This window comes from Tetrahymena thermophila (genome assembly GCF_000189635.1).
Source record: "Tetrahymena thermophila SB210 genomic scaffold scf_8254545, whole genome shotgun sequence".
NCBI lineage: Eukaryota > Ciliophora > Oligohymenophorea > Hymenostomatida > Tetrahymenidae > Tetrahymena > Tetrahymena thermophila.
In genome coordinates, this window is record NW_002476317.1 from 980872 (window position 1) to 998034 (window position 17163).

Sequence of the window (17163 nt, forward strand, 5' to 3'; positions counted from 1 at the left end):
TTTTTTATTTTTTTATTTCAAAGTTTTACTAATTTAGTTGATAAATCCCACAATTTTTATGCATTTTCTTCGGTTATACACTTGTTTCCAAAATTTTATTTCTTGCAATCAGAATAATAGGCACCTTTAACAAGTTTATCGAAGTCTTCATGTATACAATATAAAGTGGTTTGAGCACCTTGATTTGGAGATTTAGAAAATAAATAGAATAATGGATAGGCTAAAGTATATAAAACCCTAAAAAGTGGATTTTAATTCCTTGATATATCTGTCCTTACAGTTCCAGGATGAAGACTCACAGAAATTCCATTTAGTTTTTGTTGATCTATCCTCTTTTACAAGTTAATAGTAAATAGAATGTTAGCTATTTTACTTTGTGCATAGGCTTCAAATTATTTGTAAGATCTTTTTTCAAAATGCAAGTCATCAAAGTCTATTGTTGAAAAAGTATGAGCTAAAGAAGAAACATTTATAACTCTAAATTAAGGAGCAGCTTTTAGTTGATCCATAAGAAGATTAGTCAAAAGAAAGTGTCCAAAGTGATTTGTACCTATCTATGTTTCGAAACCATCTTTAGTTAAATTACGCTCAGGTAATATAATAGCTGCGTTGTTTATCAACAAATCTAATTTGTTGTATTTACTTTTAAACTCGTTTACAAATAGACGTACAGAAGAAAGATCACCAAGATCTAATCTAATGAATTCAGCTTAGTTAGGGCATAGTTGGTTAATAGATTCTAAAGCAGGCTAAGTTCTCTTTTAATCTCTGCACGCTAAAATTACTTTAGCTCCATTAAGTGCACAGTCTTTAGCAGTTTCAAATCCAATACCTGTATTAGAACCAGTAACAATAACAATTTAACCAGAAAGATTTCTGAATTTTTTATTAGCCCTAGTTTTAATGTAAAAACTTAGTAATAGCAAGATTGCAAAAATAAATCCAAATGCTAAAATAAAGATTTATGAGTAAGTTAAATTTTGAAAATCTAAATTCATATTTGAATATAAGCCTCTGTATAATTTAATTGAAATTTAATCATTATATTATTTTATTTTTTAGATTAAATTTTAAAATGTAAGAATGGAACATTTAAAGAAATTTTCAAAGTGTAAGATAGATAAATAACGAATTATTCTAGAAAAAATATTGAAATTATTTATTCTGGTGTTTTTAAAGAAAATTTATAAAATGAAAACAAATATAAGCAAATAAATCTTTCTACTATTTCTCTTTTAAAGAATAAATATTTAAAATATAATAAAACTAGAATAATTTATAAATTTAACTTTAAATAAACTTTTACAGTCTGTCTAAAAATTGTTTATTCTTATTGATGTGATTTTATGTTTTTATTTTAAAAACAAAATTTTATATTTGACAATAAATTTTTAATAAAAATTTGATGAGTTATTTGTGAAATTTAATTGTTTTTATTTTTGACTTAATTTTTTCAAAGATTTTGTTTGTATTTGAATACAAACTATTTTGATTTATAAGAAAAAGCCATAAATTTTTTTTAAATCTTGTTTAGTTTTTTAATTACTTGGATTAGTGTTTTTTCAGAAACTAACAAAAATGGATTTATTTGGTTAAAATTCTATAAAATATTTTTATGATTTGATTTATTTTTTTAGACAAAATTGAAAAGTGATTAAAAAATACAGTTTCTACATAAACAAGTTCTACAAAAAATAAAACAAGATTATTTCATTATAACAATTAAATCACAATTTTAATTATTTTAAAGAGATGTCCCAAAATCTCTCAGCATTTTCTTCAGTAATTTATTTGTTACCATATTTTTTAGTCTTACAGTCAGAATAATAGCCACCTTTAACTAGTTTATCAAAGTTTTCATGAACACAATATAAAGTTGTTTATGCTCCTTATTCTGGAGATTTAGATAAGAGATACCACAAAGGAGAAATTAAAAATTTCATAAATCCTAAAATACCAGTGTAATGTCTTGTTAATTCAGTTCTTACTACACCAGGATGAAGACTTACTGCAATACCGTTCAACTTTTATTGGGTAATTCTTTTTTACAATGCAATTGTAAAGAGAATGTTGGCAATCTTGCTTTAAGAATAAGCTGAGTTACGGTCATAGGCTCTTTTTTCGTAATGGAGATCATCGAAGTTCATAGATCCAAAGCTATGTGCAAGAGAAGAAAGATTAATGACTCTAAATTAAGGAGATGCTTTTAAGCTATCCATCAAAAGGTGAGTAAGAAGGAAATGACCAAAATGGTTTGTACCAATTTAACTTTCAAAGCCGTCTTTTGTTAAAACTCTATTTGGTATGTGCATTATACCAGCATTATTAATGAGGATATCTAGTTTATTGTATTTACTCTTAAATTCATTAACAAACAAACGAACTGATGAAAGATCACTTAAATCCAATCTCATAAATTCAGCTGAATTAGGCTTAATTGAATTAATTAAATCTAGAGCATTTTAAGTTCTCTTTTAATCTCTGCAAGCAAGTATGACTTTAGCTCCATTTTAAACACAGTTCTTAGCAGTTTCTAATCCAATACCAGTATTTGAGCCTGTAATGATAACCAATTAATTGCTTAAATCTCTTTTCTTGTTATTAACAGAGCCATTAGACCATATCTTAATAAAGACTAATGCTAAAGCAGCAACTCCAAAAATAGCTGCATTATTAACAGTTAAATAGCTACTTATCAAACTAGTATTCATTTTTTATTACTAAAATTTATTTACTTAATTATTAAATTAAAAATTTATTATAATCAGATATTTTTGTTGGCGAATTTAAATTTAGAGTTTACAATATCTTACATTAAGATATCTTTTATCTGAGTGTAAGATTGCTTTAATAAGAAATTATTAGAAATATTCTAAATTCTTAATAGAAAAATAGTTGTTTATAATTTATACGTATTTTTATATCCAATAAAAAGGAGTAAACTTGCATCGATATATTTATTTATTTAAAATTATAAAGGAATAATATTTTAATATTACTATTAAAAAATTAATTTATACATTAAATAAATTATATAAATTATTGATTTATTTATTAATTTCTAATTTTTGTTTCTATTTTTAGAAAAGCTTTAAAGTTTTTCTTGATTTGTTTTACTTTTTATAAAGGTTGCTATTATTATCAGGAAGATATATTTGTTTTTAAATTTTCCCTTTAAACGCTTGAATTAATTATTTAATTTCTGATAACAAAAATTTGAGAAATAAAAATTGATTTAATTACATAATAAATTATAATTTTTAGGGATTCCTTATAAATTATTTCTATACTTTTATGTAAATATATTTATAAATACAATCTAAATAAATAACAAGGATATTTTCATTTATATATAAATTTTACTAATCATAACCCAAATATTTTCATAGATAAATTCCATAAGATATCTGCATTTTCAGGAGTAATGCAATTATTCAATCTTTTTTACTTTTGACAGTCAGAATAATAGGCTCCTTTTTCTAGTTTAAAATAATTTTAGTGAATGCAATACAATGTAGTTTAAGCACCTTCAAATGAGTTGTTATATATAAAATTGAAAAGAGGAGAAATTAGCTTAAACAAGACTTTAGTTAGACCTCTTAAATGCCTAAATAAATTAGTTTGAACTATTCCAGGATGTAAAGAAACACTTAAGCCAGATAGTTTTTGATCATCAAATTTTTTTTATAAAGAAATTGTAAATAATATATTTGCAATTTTACTTTAGAAATAAGCAAGCATTCCATGATAAAATCTTTTAGAAAAATGTAAATCTTAAAAATCAATAGTCCCAGCTAAATGAGCCACAGAGGAAACATTTATTACCCTGAATTAAGATGATAACTTCAAATGATCTAATAAAAGTTGGGTGAGAAGGAAATGACCAAAATAATTTACTCCAATAGTTTATTCAAATCCTTCCTTAGTAAGGCAGCGATTAGGGATAGCCATAACACCTGCATTATTTACAAGGATATCTAATTTTGAATATTTTTTTTTAAAGATATTAGCAAATTAGCGGATAGAAGAACTATCAGATAAGTCTAGTTTAATAAATTCTGTTGATTTTTTTTTTATTGAATTAAGCTATAGACAAGATTGCTATGCAGTAATTTCATCTCTACAAGCTAAAACAACTTTTGCTCCATGCTAAACACAATTTTTAGCTGTTTCAAACCCGATTCCTGAGTTGGCTCCAGTTATAACAATAATTTGGTTTGATAAATCTCTTGTTACATTATTTTTAATATTCTTACTTATTTTCCTTAATAAAAATATAGCCAAAACTATATAAATTGCATAAGCTGTATAATGAACCAAATAATATGGAATGAATTTAAATAATATCTCCATTTTAGATATTTATTAGATTATTTATATTTCAAATATTTTGATTAATATTAATTTAGAAATTGATTATTTGTTTTGGAATATGCATTTCTGATTTTCATAAAAATAAGCGTATATTATTTTTTTAATATCTAACATACTAAAAACTGTTATATTATATATCTATTTACATGGAAAAACATTCTAATGTACAAGATATTAAACAATAGAAAACAATGTATAAAATACATAAAATTATTTAAAAGTTATTTGTTTTTTTATTTATTTTATACAAACAAATCAATGATGCTCATTTCATTTTTTTTATATCTATGTCTTAGGATATAGCAATATTGTAGTAGTTAATAAAAAAACCTTTAATAAAAATCATAGGGTTTTGTAAATTATGTAAAGACTTAAATGTAATAGTAACAAATCCAATAGTAAGAATCAATACTAGAAATACTAACATACCGCTCAAAATTCTATAGGGATAAGACATCGGTAGATAGTTTTTTAGGTAATCAAATATTAGGTAATCAAAAATATTAAACTTAAGTAAGTAGGTTTAAGCTAGATCAGTTAAGACAAATCTAATTAATATCATCATGATATCACTGTATATTTTAACAAAAAGCTTGTAAGCTTTGTTGTTATTTATTTAATCTTAGTCTTCTTAGTCTTAAACCTATTTTTAGTTTTCAAACGCGATATCCATTTAAGAGTTTACAATTTCTATATTTTTTAATAATAACTTAATTAATTTGTATCAATGATTGATCAATTGATTTTAAATATTCAAATTTATTAAAAATTTCTTCTTATCAAAGATATTAAAGATACAAAATGTTCAATTATTAAATATAAAATTAGCTATTATCTGTAATTATAGAGATGTTAATATTTAAAAAATATAAAATAATTATAATTAATTAATAAATAAATTAAATTTATAAAATATAAATACTACTATAAGAAATTTTAAAAGAAATATTAATTAAAAAATTAAATTAATAAATATCTAAAAAAGATAAAAATCATACATAATCTTAATTAATTATTCAAAAACAAACTTTGATTTTTTAAGAATAAAATCTTTATTAAATTTTTAAAAACATTGCAAAATATATTTAGGGTAGGTAGGGATATTTAATAAAGGAGATTATATATTATAAGTTAGTAAAGTGTGATGAAGCTTTTAGCTAAGAATAATAATGTCTTAAATCAAGTGCCAATTAAGTTGAAATTGTTTAAAAGTAGTAATCTAGTAAAGTAGAAATTAACTATTTTAAATGAAATTTCTAATGACTTATGCCAAATTATAGACACTTCTAATATCTTATACTACAGTAAGATGTATAGCCAACAAAAAACTATTTTTAAGGAAATAATAGAGAAAATCCAGCATTAATTTAATTATTTAAACTCTGATACTCAGATTTACAATTAATCTCTCTACATGTATTATCTTGAAGGTTAAGATTATTTAGATTTAGATATTAATGATAATTAATCACCTTTAGGCAAACAATTAGTGTAAAAATTACAAAATTAAATGAAAAATGGTGAAAAAGTAAACAACTTAGATGATTAAGACGTCTAGTTTTTAAAGATGTTAATAAACGACTATGAATTAAGATATTTTATCAATAAAACAGAAAATGAAAGGGAACGTTTGCAAGGACTTTTAATGATTGAACAATTAATTCTTCAATAATTAAGAGCCTCATAAGCTAAAAATAAAAAAGTATTACAGATAAAAAGAGAAAAGACCTACTCTTTTGAAATATTCCCTGATTTTTATATGGGCTATTTCTCTTCAATGAATCGCTCTACAGATATGATTAGTTTGGATTTACCATCTTAAATACAAGCATAATTGCTAAAACTATGCTCAGATCCTAAATTAAGGTCTTAAATTTTTAATGACTTTTTAGAAACAAATAAATCAAATGAAACTCTACTTAACTAATTGATGGAAGTAAGATTATAATTTGCTAATTAATTAGGATTTGAAGATTTTTAGCATTATTCTTTGGCATTGAATTCAAAATTTTTCCATTTTACAAGAAATACATCTTTAAAATAAATGCTCAACTCTGTAAACTAATAGAAATAAGGATTTAACATTAAAGATAATAGCAACAATTTAAATAACGATTTAATCAACTAAACGAGAGATATTAAAATAATAATTTAAAGAATATTGAACGCTTCTGTTGAAAGATGTCATAAAAGATTAGAAACTTTGCTTTCTGATCCTTTATTATACAAAAGTCTTTAGGAGAAAGCTAAAATTAAAAATACAAGTGAATAATAATAGTGTTAGCTTGAATATTAAGATTTTCTTTACTTAAGATAAAATATTTTAGGCACTCCTTCAAATAATTTTACTCTTACATGGTAGTAAGCTTTTAACCTTTTAAATTAGGTTTCATAAAGATTTTTAAATGTTGAATTCAAAGAGTGTTAAGCACCAAAAAACCATTTCTTTAACAGAGTTTGTGACAACAGTAAAGAAGAACTTTCTAATTTATCAGAAGTTCATTCATCTGATGCATTCAAATAAAGTGGCACTTAAGACCAGCAATAAAAAAATACCTAAGTTGATGAGAAAAATATAAAATGCTTTGAATTATTTTTAAAAGAAAAAAATGGAAATTAGAAATTGAAAGGAGTTGTGTTTTTAGATTTTAATGCATACGAAGATGCAAAAACATGTTTTAGCTCAGGATATTGTGAAATAAATAAATATGTATAACTTCCTTGCTTATTAGTTAGAATGAATTTCAAAGTTTTAGATAATAAAACTGAAATGACATTTGATAATTTTTAAACTTTTATGCATGAAATTGGCCACTCACTTCATAGTGTTCTCAATCATCACCGCTATTAACTATATGCTAATAACTTTAAGATAGATTATGCAGAAATATGTGCAAAAGTTTTTGAAAATTTAATATTTCTTCTTCCATAGAATGCTGCTCCTAAATCTTCTGCAACATCTAAAGAAGAACAATAAAAACCTGATCTCTCTACAGAGTTTATCTTTTAGAAGCCATTTTAATAATATATAGAAATTTTTAGAATTGTAAGCTAGTTAGAACAAATCTATTAGGCTAAACTTGATCTTTTCCTTCACGAAAAGCATCCAGAGAATTCAATTACATTAAAAGAATTCAGCTCTTTAATCTAAAAAAACATCTTTAAGAATTTAATTCCAAATAATGATAATTATTGGTTTTGCAACTTATCTCATCTCGAGGAGTATTCTGGACTTTACTTTTCATATGCTGTTGGTGAAGAAGTGTTCAACGAACTATAAGATAGGAATGATTCCTTGCAAGATCAATAATAATTTATTTAAAATTTATTTACATCAGCTCATCAATGAGCTTTAATCAATACAAAATATTTATAAAATCTATGTTTATTTTTACAACTTAAATTATAATTTATAAATTACAAATAAACTCATCACTAAAATTATTTTAAATTTAAGATTGCATAATAATTTATTATTTTGAATAGTTTTTATTTTTAAAATCAAAAATGATATTAGCAATCTATCTTGTTGAATCACTAAAACATGCTTTAATTTTAAAAAAAAAAATTAATGAATTTTTAAAATTAATTTACAATTTTTAAAAAGCTAACCAAAATCTAATAAAAAAATAAATCAAAAGTTATTTTTATTAATAAAAGCAGATAAATAGAAAGCAATTTCAAAATTTAATATCATATATTGAAACGAAAAATTTAGTTTATTTGTAATTATATTTTTCAATAAAATATCTCAAAATTTTAATACAAAAAATTAATTTAACATAATAGAAATAAATAAATGTCTGAAGTTGAAGAAACCCTTAATAGAATCAAAACCCATAAATCAGTTTAAGGAATTGTTATCGTTAATAATGAAGGTAATATTATCAGAACCACATATGAAGGAGATTAAAAAAGTTTAGGTGAAAAGATTGCCATTAACATACCTTAATTGGCAGCTAAGGCAAAATCTACTGTCAGAGATCTTGATGAGAATAATCATTTAGTATTTCTGAGAATTAAATCTGATCGTAACGAAATAATGGTTGCCCCTGATAAAGATTTTATGCTTATAGTTGTTTAAGGTAAAAGTGATAAAAAGGAAGATGCTGATTGAAGCTTAATTTTAATCTTTCTTAACTTAAGTAATATTATAATTAATTGGCGAAATAAAAATTTAAATCCAAAATATCCTAAAATGTCAATTTAACAAGTGTTTTTTTGATTTACATATAATAAATAGCTTACATTTTTGTATTAGTATTTCTACTATATTATTTTGAACTAATTAATTATTAATTTATTATCCAAGAAATATCTGTTTTTTTAAAATTTAGCATAATATTCTGAATTTCTTTAGAGACACTACCTTTTTTCTTAATTATTCATAAACAGTTTATAAACATTAGCCTTTTCTTTATATTTAAAACAATCCAATCCAAACCAATCCAATACTACTTTCATACAAATAGACATGAAAATGTATTTCAATATTTATTTGTAAATATAATCTTTTATGATAGTTTTACAATAATATCTCAACATATATTTACAATTCTTAATATCAATTAATAATATAAACAATTTTATGGCATTTTAATATTTACAAGATTTTTATTTATTTTGTGTTTTTTTCAGTCCATCAACATTTAGGACAATTTAGCTTTTGCTTGTGTATTAAAATATCACATTCCCTATAAAATTTAGTTAAAAAATTGTTAAAAAGTTGCTTGTGTGAATAAAACAATTAATTTACAAGCAGAATATTGATTTACAATTTTAACATTTTGAGAAGTAATCTTCTTTAATATCTTCAGAGCATCCATTACAAAGGATATTTTATGTTTTATCTTACTCGGTTTCCATACTATTATTAGATTTTTCTTGTCCTAACAATTCGAATTCTTTTAAATTTTAACTAAAATGATAGCTCTTTGTGATATGCAAAGGAAGAATTAAATTTAATTGGCATCCCTTATTAGTAAATTTAATAAAAACTTGTAAATTTTTAAAAATTCTAAAAAATTAGTTACTGAACATTTTGAAGGAACTTCACAGTTTTTACTTTTGCATTAAGGGCAAATGTAAAAGTTAGTTTTTAACTCCATATGGCAAGCACATAATACAGAAATTTTAGAATATTTTTTATTAGGGAAACCAACTTGTATAAGAGTTTTTTCAGTTTTATTTAATATTTATTATGGAGGTTCACAATAGCTGTTAAGTAAATTTTCATAATCTTTTTCATGTAAAGCTGTGTCATATTTACCTTATGTCTCTTTTGTCAATTTCTATTAAATATAGAGTTTTGCATGGTTTGTGCAATGTATAAATTTAAAATCTATTTACCTAAAATATGAATGTTTTTGCATTAAGTGATATAATATTAAAAGTTATTTTGCATTATTTGGCTTTATTTATTTATTCATTTATATCACCTTTATCTTTTGTTGAAGGTGTTGACTAAATTAGAACTACTTCTCTGAAAGCATATGGAGGTGCTTCAGCAAAAATATTAAAAGTTTCCTTTATTTTAAATGTTTTTTAGATAAAGATTTGGTCTTAAAAAATATTTTATTCACAAACATTCAAAAGAAATTTATAAATTTACATTTAAACATTCAAAAAGAGAAAAATCCTCCTTTTCATCAACTACAAGTTTTTCGATTGTTTTATCTAAAAGAGATATACTAGATGTAAATTCTTAAAGAGTTATACACTAGCCATTTTATGTTTTACCAATAGATAATACACTCAAAGGATTAGAATCAAAAAAGTTTTTTATGAAGTTCTAATTAATATTAAAAATAATATTAATTTTTTATAAATTAAAAATTTTGAATGCAATATTATTACCTTTAAGTAGATTTACGTTAGTCCTATTCTCGAAGGCTTGAAATCTACTCTTGTAGAAGATTAGGTTGTATCAACTATAATATATACAAATCTTAGGAGACTCTTTTTTGTTGTAGAGGTATATCCTTTATCGATGATTTTCTTTGTTTGTATTAAAGGATTTTCTTCTTTAATATTTAGTTTTTATTCTACGAAATCAATAATTGATCTTCTATCTGCTTCTTCAATATCCATTTTACTTTAAATTTTGTATTGCTAATTAATATTCTTATGTAATTTATATTAAGATTTTAATCTTTTTAATTATTTTGATGAGTTTAATTTGATTAAAATCTAACAAACATAAAAAGATACAATACTTTTTATATAAACAGTAATATAGTATGTAGCTAGATTGTCTAGAATTTTAAAAGAAATAGTTTTATGCGCTCTTTTAGTTTGTTTCTACTTTTCAAGTAAAATCTATTTTTTTAGTGTTAGTTACAAATTAAGTATTGAAAATTTTGCAAAAATTATTTTATGAAAAATTTATTTGTTTAATCAAATTTACCAAAATATTTTAAATTTCAAAAAAATAATATTAATTAAAAATTATTCTAATATTGAATTGAACTGATGGAAAACAAAAGATTTCAAAATTTATTATAAAAATTGTTTGAATTTTGATTATATTAAACAGAAAGAAAATTAATTTAAGGTATTTTTTTTTTTTATATTATTTGTAGATAAATCAAAGATAAATAAGCTTCAGTTAAAGATACAAATGGCTAGCAATGATAATTCCAAAATTAGTTAGAGTGCTCTTGCTGCTTTACAACGATATTGCCAATAAAATAATTATATACGCTGTGAAAAATTGAGCTAGAGTAAGTAAATTAATTAAAGCTTTTGAATTTGTATGATTGAAAATTTACAATTTTATTGAAAATTTGAAGAGTTTGTTTTTAATATTAACATTTAAAAAATAAATTATGAAGGTGGTTATGCATGGAACTAAAGAATTTTGTTCGTGAATAGCTAATATATAGCTTATTATAATGTTACTAAAAGCTTCGATGAAAATAAGTTTAAATAAAAAGTATTGTTAAGTAATTTAACTCAGCTAAGTCATCCCACAAGTGAAATATCTCTTTAAAGAGCAAAAAATTGTATTACAATAGTTTTTTAAACTAAATACTGCCAAAACTATAAGGTATTTTAAAAGATAATTTCTATTAATTCATTTTATTGACTTTGGTAGTTTAATATTTTTTTCTACTTTAGTTAACTTTTTTCAAATAAATAAGAGTAAAAGAAATTCAAATGAATCAGAAAATGATTAAGATATTGGGCATACACTTTGGATATTTAAATTTGATCCTAAGAAATATGATATATTTACAGAGTAAATCCCTAATTAATTCTAAAATTCCGAGCAGAACGAGGGTTAATAATAATATTAATAATAATAAAAATTGAATGCAAATTAAGATAGTAGCTTAATCATGTAGAATAATTAAAATATCTAGTAGCAGTATTAAATGTAATAATCAAGGTATGGATAACAATAAAATGCAAGCGTTGTAGCTAGCAGATATAAATAGAGTCCGTAATATTATTCGTTAATAAAATTATTTCATCTATAACATAGCTTTTTTAAAGTCAAAGATAGCAAGCAAATTTATAAAATGATAAGGAAAGTAAAAAGAAAAGAATGAGAATCAAATGGGATTACCGATATAACAATTTATGGGAAGAATACTACTCTGTTTTTATGGAAAATAAGAATAAATCGAATTATAATTTTGATTTAGATTTTGAAAATAAATTTGGTTTAAAGCTATTTGCTTTTATAGGGGAGTAATAAAGTATTTTATTGATAAATTATTAAAATAATAATACAATTTGGGAATAAAAATATAGGTTCAGAAAGCAAGCAGTTGAAAATGTTAGGAATATAATTCATGAGCTCATATTTCCTGTTAAACTTAGAAGATACTTAGAAGTTAAAAACAATCATCCTATGTACTAATTTAAGAATAGAAACGAAAGAGCATACTTAGTAGATGGAATTTTCATAAGAGTGGCTTAAATAGAGATATTTTCCAAGGAGTCCCTATAATTAAAAAAGAGAAGTGATTCATCTTAAAAAAATTAAATGAAAGATATCATCTCAGATACCCAAGAAAACAAATAAGTAAGCAGTTAATAGACTGAAATATACCGTAATTTAGAAACGAAGATGATTGCTCACGAATTCCGATCAAATGACATAATTGCAGATGCAATTCATTAATTTATTATGAGTTCTATTGAATCATTTGAGAAGACTAAGGATAACTAAGAAATCAAGGAAAAGGACCTCTTTTCTTTAAGGGTAAATTAATAAAAAATTAAATAAATATTTAATTTCCATTTAAATTATTTTTAAAAATCTAATTTTAAATAGATCCCATTAACATGCTAAATTGACTATTTAGGTTTTACATGCTTGTGCTCAACAGTTGCACCTTTACTTCTTGTATATATATAAAAATAATTTTTTCAACATCAAATAATTAGCTAATCAATAAATTCTATTATTTTTTCAAGCCTCTAAAGAAGAAGCAGATAAGATAACAAAATGAAGATGATTTAGAAAACTTGATAAGGTCTGAAAAAAACGCTAATAATCTTAGCTTAATTCATGGGTTAACGAGAAATGGTGTTTATTTAGAATATGAAAGCTAAAAACTAATTGATGATTTAGAGCTACTAGGAGATTGCTTAAAGCTTAAACCTTTTTAAATTAATGGTATTCGAGATAAGATTTCCAAATAAATTAATGTTTATATTTCTTTGCTTACAGAAGTTCATTGCCTAAAAAATAAAGATTTGATCTAGAGTGATATTAAAAACGAAGTAGAAGGAGAAACTAGGGATAAGAAACTTAAGAGATTAAAAATTCTTCATAGCAAATAGAAAAAAAGCGATAAAAGTGATATTTAAGAGCATAATAAATTTTATTTAATGAAAACTGCTACAACGTTCCCTTTATAAGTTGACGTTGACGGAGATAAGTAAAAAATGGATCTTTTTAAAAACAGACTAAGACCTGAATTTTTATCAATGATTCAATGCTCTTTATCTAATGGAGCGTTTTTAAATTCAAATAACTCAGTAAACACTGATGTAAAAAAAAATTATTACTTTTTTGCATCTCTATATTTTATTTTACTAAAAAAAAGTAAGATGACTTGCTTCTTGCTTCAGCTTGTCTCAAATTAATGAGTGATGGCATTAAAAATTTGGTAGAGGATCTTCAAAACATGGTTATCTAGCCAATAGGAACTGAATAACTTTCTTACTATTTTCATTTTTATGGAGTTAACATGAGACACCTTGGAAAGGTAGCTAGCAGAAGCAATCTACCTCATATTAAAGAAATTTGCATAACAGACATGATTGCAAGAAGCTCAAAAAAAATTTTGAGGGCAAATCTTGCTAAACTTATTGTTAATCACTATTCACAATCCTAAGGATATTCTACATACGAAATATCCTAAAGTAAATTTTTACAAATTCAATTAAATAGAGCTAACTCATTTTAAATGTTAGATATTTATTTATATTTATCAAAATAAATGAAAAGAAATAGAAAATTTATTGAAAAGAGATGATACAGTAAAGGAATATAGTGAATACGATTATGAAAGAGAATTTATCACAGTTTAAGATAATATTGATTATAACAAGGGTAAAACTAGTAGCATTGATAAGAGAATATCCGATGGTGATAAAAAACCAGCTGGTAAAAATGGTATAGTTCAAAGAGAAAACTCAGAGGATGAACACATAAATCTATCAGATTAGAAAAAGTAAGATGATGATCAAATATATGAAGAGGAACATGAATTTTAATAGCGATTTGATGAAAATATTTAATCTATTAAGAATGAGATGGCTTATAAATTTCAAGAAGTTCTAAAAGAAGCACACCTTGAATGTTTAAATCTAATGTTTACGAAAGATTAGCAGTCAATTGATTTTTGGAATGAGATTCTGATACCTCAAATTTAGTAAGATTTTGATTATACAATCACATATGAATAAGCATCTAGCCTATCACATGGATATCTTTTGCATGCTATTTCCTACCATTGGAGATTATCATTTAACAAAAAATATGAAATTAAAATCTTTGATAAAATACAACCTTCTGATCATAACAATTTTATTGATATTCATGTTCATAGTAAGGTCTACCAATTTAGAACTTTAAAAATTAATTAAATTACTAAAGACTACAACAAATGCATAAACTTAGGTTAATATGATGAAGCAATTACATATATGAAAATCAAAAAGAGTATTTATTTAATTAATTAATTATTCTTTGCTCATTTATTTTTGTTTTCTATAATAATTTAAATTCCTTTCTAACTTTACTTTTAATTGCAATAGAAAATTATTAGTTAACGTACGATAAAATCTTGACTGCACCTGCACCACATTTAGAAAATGATTTGACTGTTGAAATAGTCGATGCTAACTTGATGAAATTAGATGCAAAAAATAAAGAATTATAAAATTAAAAAACGAAAAAAGGAAATAGATATAGAAGCTACTCAAAAAGATAATCACCTCCAAGTTCTCCAAGTATTCAATCTTAAGGAACCAATCCCTTTTAGCGAGAAATGGATGAGGAAAAGCTGTTGTAAGAAATGATAAAAGATATAAAAAATGTTTTGGCTACTTTGCCCTTAAAGCATGCATATAGCATAAAACCTATGAGGACTTTGATAAAAATTTATACATATATTAATAGCAATACAAAAAATACTAATTTAAAAGAATAGAATATAAAAGATTGTATGGATCTATAAAATTATATGTTAGAGTATATTAAATATCATTTAGGTGATCACCACCCACTTAATGCAGACTTATGTGCTATCTAGTCAGATTATAACTTTTTAGTTCAAGAAAATGAAAAAGCTCTTCAAAGTCTTAGTGATGCTATCAAAATATGTAAAACCATATTAGGTAAAATAATTTGTTTTATAATTTAGATATTTTCTACAATTTAATTACTTTTCTATATTATTTTTTGGTGTTTATTTTTATTTTGAATAAATTTTAAATTAATTAATTAGGAGGAAACCATGTTAAAATGTCTGATCTTTACTAAAAATAAGCTATCATTTTTCTTAACTAAAAATAAAATCAAAAGGCACTTTAATTTTTTTAGTTGTCTAAATCAATTATCGAAAATAAATTTGGTCCTGAGTCAATAAACTACGGAAAAATATGTTATGAGATTAGTAAAATTTACTTTAGCACATGTAAAGCTTATATTTTAAGAAAAAAAAATGTGTTTATTTTTTTATTATTTTTTATTTTACAATAAGCTGATCTCTAATAAGGAATTTAACTCTGTAAGCAAGCATATTAAATTTTTTACTAACATGGAGAAGATTATATTATGTAATCTTTAAATTGTTGCAGATAATGTTGTGAAGCTGCTCTCAATTTAAGATAGCCTAAAGAAGTATTTATTGATTGATTGATTTATTGATGATTATTTTTATTAAATTATTTTATAAAATTATTAAAAAGGTTATTGAATATGCAGAGAAAACATGGGATATTTTAAAATAATTTGATAAAAAACTAAAGAAATCTTAAAGGATTTCTTACTTAGAATTCATCTTTGAAGTAGCTTTTTTACTCTTAATTCCAATCTTTTTTAGAAATAAATTATGTAAAACTTTTTATAAAAATAAGGCTCTCCTTAGGATTGTTATTTATTCTTTAAGGCCCGAAGAAAGAAATTATTTATTTTGCATTCTTTTATATTGTTCTACTGAAAAGAATCCTTTTAGGCATATTGTTAATGTGTAAGAAAATAAATCTAAAAATGAAAATTCCGTTCAGAATTCAAGTGTAGAAAGATAACCCTCTAACATAGATTCATCAATATCTTAAATAGGGTCACCAGTAATTTTAAAAAAATAATCTATTTATATAAATAATTTTAATCTTTACATTTGTAAAGGATTCAAGGATGAGAGGCAAAACTAGCTTTGATCTAAACTTAGAGGAATACGAGTAAAATTATGAAGATAACACTCTCAATATATTTGAAGACTATAGATAAAGAGTAAAAAAGCTAAAGATTTAAGATTTAAACTAGGATTAGCTAGAGAGAGCAAGTTTGTACCCAGACTATAGAATTTTCAATCCTTAATAAATTTTTGAATAATTTGATTAATAAAATTAAGTAGATGTTGAGAATAAAAAGAAAGATTTATTTGAATAATTAACAAAAGATATCTCAGTAATATTAATTCAGTTTTTCCCAAAAAAAAACTAAAAAAATTTATTATTTTAAAGGTTAGTGCTCTTGATATTATAAAAAACATGTTTATTGATATACTTTCAAAAAAATATATTATCCCTCTGAAAGATTTTTTCATCAATTTCAAAAAATATTTAGCTAAAAATAATGACTATGAGAAGTTAGAGTAATTTTTACATTCATAATTAATTTAATAACATAAACATTGATTACTTTTAATACTAAAGATAATTATTTGAATTTGTTTGAATTTCTTTTAAAATTTTTTATTTTTTTATTTTAAAAAATAAATTTTAAATATTTAATAGGTAACTTGATTTATACAAAACGTTTATTGAAATATATGGTTATGTATTCTTCTATAAATAGTTAAATAATGCTGAATTCAGCAAATATAAAATATTGGATTATGATCCTAAATGATTTTTGTAATTTCATTTATGTATTTGACCATGTATTTTCTTTAAATTCTATCTTTTAGTTATTTTATTTTATTTAAAATAACCACTTTCTTTTTATTTTATTTTCTTTAAATACTTTTATTTCAAAAAAAATAAAAAATATTCTAATTAAATTTAATTAGTTAAAATTTTTCTATTGTACTTTTTAAATAC

General features: G+C 23.0%; 7 protein-coding genes across 7 annotated transcripts; 3 read left to right on the forward strand and 4 right to left on the reverse strand. All coding sequences in view use genetic code 6, as the record gives it.

Moving 5' to 3' along the window:
* Window positions 1–17: 17 nt before the first annotated feature.
* TTHERM_00152000 (oxidoreductase, short chain dehydrogenase/reductase family protein) lies at window positions 18–998 on the reverse strand (the record flags this gene model as incomplete). Its single annotated transcript, XM_001021732.1, has 1 exon — window positions 18–998. The coding sequence occupies one exon, from the start codon at window positions 996–998 to the stop codon at window positions 18–20; it is 981 nt and encodes a 326-aa protein (XP_001021732.1).
* A 729-nt stretch (window positions 999–1727) lies between these two features.
* Window positions 1728–2711, reverse strand: TTHERM_00152010 (oxidoreductase, short chain dehydrogenase/reductase family protein; the record flags this gene model as incomplete). Its single annotated transcript, XM_001021733.1, has 1 exon — window positions 1728–2711. The coding sequence occupies one exon, from the start codon at window positions 2709–2711 to the stop codon at window positions 1728–1730; it is 984 nt and encodes a 327-aa protein (XP_001021733.1).
* A 655-nt stretch (window positions 2712–3366) lies between these two features.
* Window positions 3367–4353, reverse strand: TTHERM_00152020 (oxidoreductase, short chain dehydrogenase/reductase family protein; the record flags this gene model as incomplete). The annotated part of the gene is made up of 1 exon (XM_001021734.1): window positions 3367–4353. The coding sequence occupies one exon, from the start codon at window positions 4351–4353 to the stop codon at window positions 3367–3369; it is 987 nt and encodes a 328-aa protein (XP_001021734.1).
* A 1165-nt stretch (window positions 4354–5518) lies between these two features.
* TTHERM_00152030 (peptidase family M3 protein) lies at window positions 5519–7723 on the forward strand (the record flags this gene model as incomplete). Its single annotated transcript, XM_001021735.2, has 1 exon — window positions 5519–7723. One exon carries the CDS (start codon window positions 5519–5521, stop codon window positions 7721–7723), a length of 2205 nt encoding a protein of 734 aa, XP_001021735.2.
* A 450-nt stretch (window positions 7724–8173) lies between these two features.
* On the forward strand, window positions 8174–8491 carry TTHERM_00152040 (dynein light chain roadblock-type 2 protein; the record flags this gene model as incomplete). The annotated part of the gene is made up of 1 exon (XM_001021736.3): window positions 8174–8491. One exon carries the CDS (start codon window positions 8174–8176, stop codon window positions 8489–8491), a length of 318 nt encoding a protein of 105 aa, XP_001021736.1.
* Window positions 8492–9016: 525 nt separating this feature from the next.
* On the reverse strand, window positions 9017–10464 carry TTHERM_00152050 (general transcription factor IIH subunit; the record flags this gene model as incomplete). Its single annotated transcript, XM_001021737.3, has 6 exons — window positions 9017–9068; window positions 9131–9348; window positions 9408–9665; window positions 9724–9900; window positions 9986–10165; window positions 10231–10464. 6 exons carry the CDS (start codon window positions 10462–10464, stop codon window positions 9017–9019), a joined length of 1119 nt encoding a protein of 372 aa, XP_001021737.1.
* A 529-nt stretch (window positions 10465–10993) lies between these two features.
* Window positions 10994–16972, forward strand: TTHERM_00152060 (translation initiation factor eIF3 subunit; the record flags this gene model as incomplete). Its single annotated transcript, XM_001021738.3, has 17 exons — window positions 10994–11096; window positions 11208–11422; window positions 11517–11818; window positions 11872–12069; window positions 12133–12586; window positions 12659–12730; window positions 12802–13380; window positions 13437–13755; window positions 13841–14557; window positions 14653–15234; window positions 15345–15533; window positions 15600–15739; window positions 15808–15906; window positions 15976–16188; window positions 16247–16528; window positions 16585–16715; window positions 16858–16972. 17 exons carry the CDS (start codon window positions 10994–10996, stop codon window positions 16970–16972), a joined length of 4710 nt encoding a protein of 1569 aa, XP_001021738.3.
* Between the last annotated feature and the right edge of the window lie 191 nt (window positions 16973–17163).